This window comes from Cariama cristata, unplaced genomic scaffold, assembly GCF_000690535.1.
Source record: "Cariama cristata isolate BGI_N322 unplaced genomic scaffold, ASM69053v1 scaffold4095, whole genome shotgun sequence".
NCBI classification, from domain to species: Eukaryota; Metazoa; Chordata; class Aves; order Cariamiformes; family Cariamidae; genus Cariama; species Cariama cristata.
The window spans coordinates 177,390-179,053 of NW_009615670.1; the positions used below are offsets into that span (position 1 = coordinate 177,390).

General features: G+C 35.2%; 1 protein-coding gene across 1 annotated transcript; it reads right to left on the minus strand.

The window, feature by feature from the left end:
• Window positions 1–449: 449 nt before the first annotated feature.
• ACN9 (ACN9 homolog (S. cerevisiae)) lies at window positions 450–653 on the minus strand (the record flags this gene model as incomplete). Its single annotated transcript, XM_009699892.1, has 1 exon — window positions 450–653. A coding segment is annotated over one exon (204 nt), but the record flags the coding sequence as incomplete, so codon positions are not given.
• Between the last annotated feature and the right edge of the window lie 1,011 nt (window positions 654–1,664).

Here is a 1,664-nt window from a genome sequence, read left to right on the forward strand (position 1 = left end):
TCTAATACCGCTCATTTCTTTCCACTGAAACAAACCCACCCTAGTACCATACCTTTGTTCTTTGTCTACTCAATCCACATCAGAAAACAAATGCTAACTGCATCTTTTCCATTAAGGCAGAGGATGATATACAAACAGAAAGATGTTTTGCCCTATGGGTGCCAAGATAAAAAAAAAAAAAAATTAAATGTCAATTTACTATTACTGAAATCTTTAAGTCTCTACCTTTCACTAGGAGAAAAAAAATACTGCAGTTAACATAAAATTCTTGTGATTATTCCATTTTAAGCTTTATTCTTGCACAGAAAGCCAAATAGCCAAAGACATCCATTTCAGACAAGTTATGGCATCAGCAGCACCCATTATTCCACAGAAATCACATTCAAGTCCAACTGGAAAAGGAAGTTTCAAAATGCTTCCGTATGCATTAAAACAATTTTTAAAATCTTTTAGTTTTTGTGTTCCAAGTCTTTAGAAACAGTGATTTTTTTATTAGCTTTGGTAGCCTCCTCCATCAGTTCCTTCAGCTGCCCAATCTGTTCATCACGGAAGTCATTAAGTTTTTCTTCTGTGAGCTGGATTCCATATACAGTCTTTTCTCTCAAGTTTTTTTTGTCCTCATTGATTTGTTGCTGTATCAGGGCTGCATAGTTCTAGTGAGGAAGGAATATAAAGGTCACAAAAATGACAAATACAGGATTCAGGTCAACTTTGGTTTTTTAATACCATTTTACCTTAATAACAATCTCTTACTCAATCTTCTACAGCAGTCTATTAATCAACACCAAATGACAAAGAAATACACTTCTTGTAAGGAAGGTTATTAAGACGTTTCTAGTATCTACCATTGATTTTATGTAGCTAGTTTAAAATGCATATCATATACGTACAGATTAATTTAATTCTGTCATATCATGTCCTACTACTGAAAACAACCCAAAATTTAATTACAGATGAAATATATTTATGTAGTTATAGCTATTAAAATACATGTTTTCCATCTAGCAGGATATCAATAGGATTCACTTTGTAATCTGATGCATCTGGAAAAGAATTATTCTTAAAGACATGTATTAGAAAAAGCAATCTATAATTAGACAAATGTCCTAAAGCCTTTCTGCCTAACCACTCTCTACATTTCTGGGAACCCATAAGGTCACTTGCATCCAGGCCTGGGCTACTCCAAAGGCGATAGGAATTTGGCAACTGTGAGACTTCTGTCATTCAGCCAGTTTTGGAAGAAATTAGCAAAATTAAAAGTTAGGGGAGAATAAGAAGGGGCTTCAAGGACAGATACCTCCATATTGCATACTCATTCCCTGAAGGAAAAAAAGAAAAGGATAACCCCCTTTCTGTACTGTTTTGAACATAATTAAGTTTGTTCAGCCCTACTGTCAATTCTGTTGCAACAGAAAGCACTTGGACCATGTTTACTTAAATAACAGCACTTACGTCAGTGGTTAGCCAAAACAGTCAGTATGTATCACATGAACACCAGGTTGAGGATCATTATAAAAGCAAAACTTTCTCAAGGGCAGAAACGGAAGTGGCCAACAGGTCACACCAGTAATGTGGGCATAGTTGGAAAATTGCTTTCTCACTGCTTTGGAGCAATCTTTGACCATTACAACTTTTCTAAATTACAACACTCAAGCTTTTGCAAG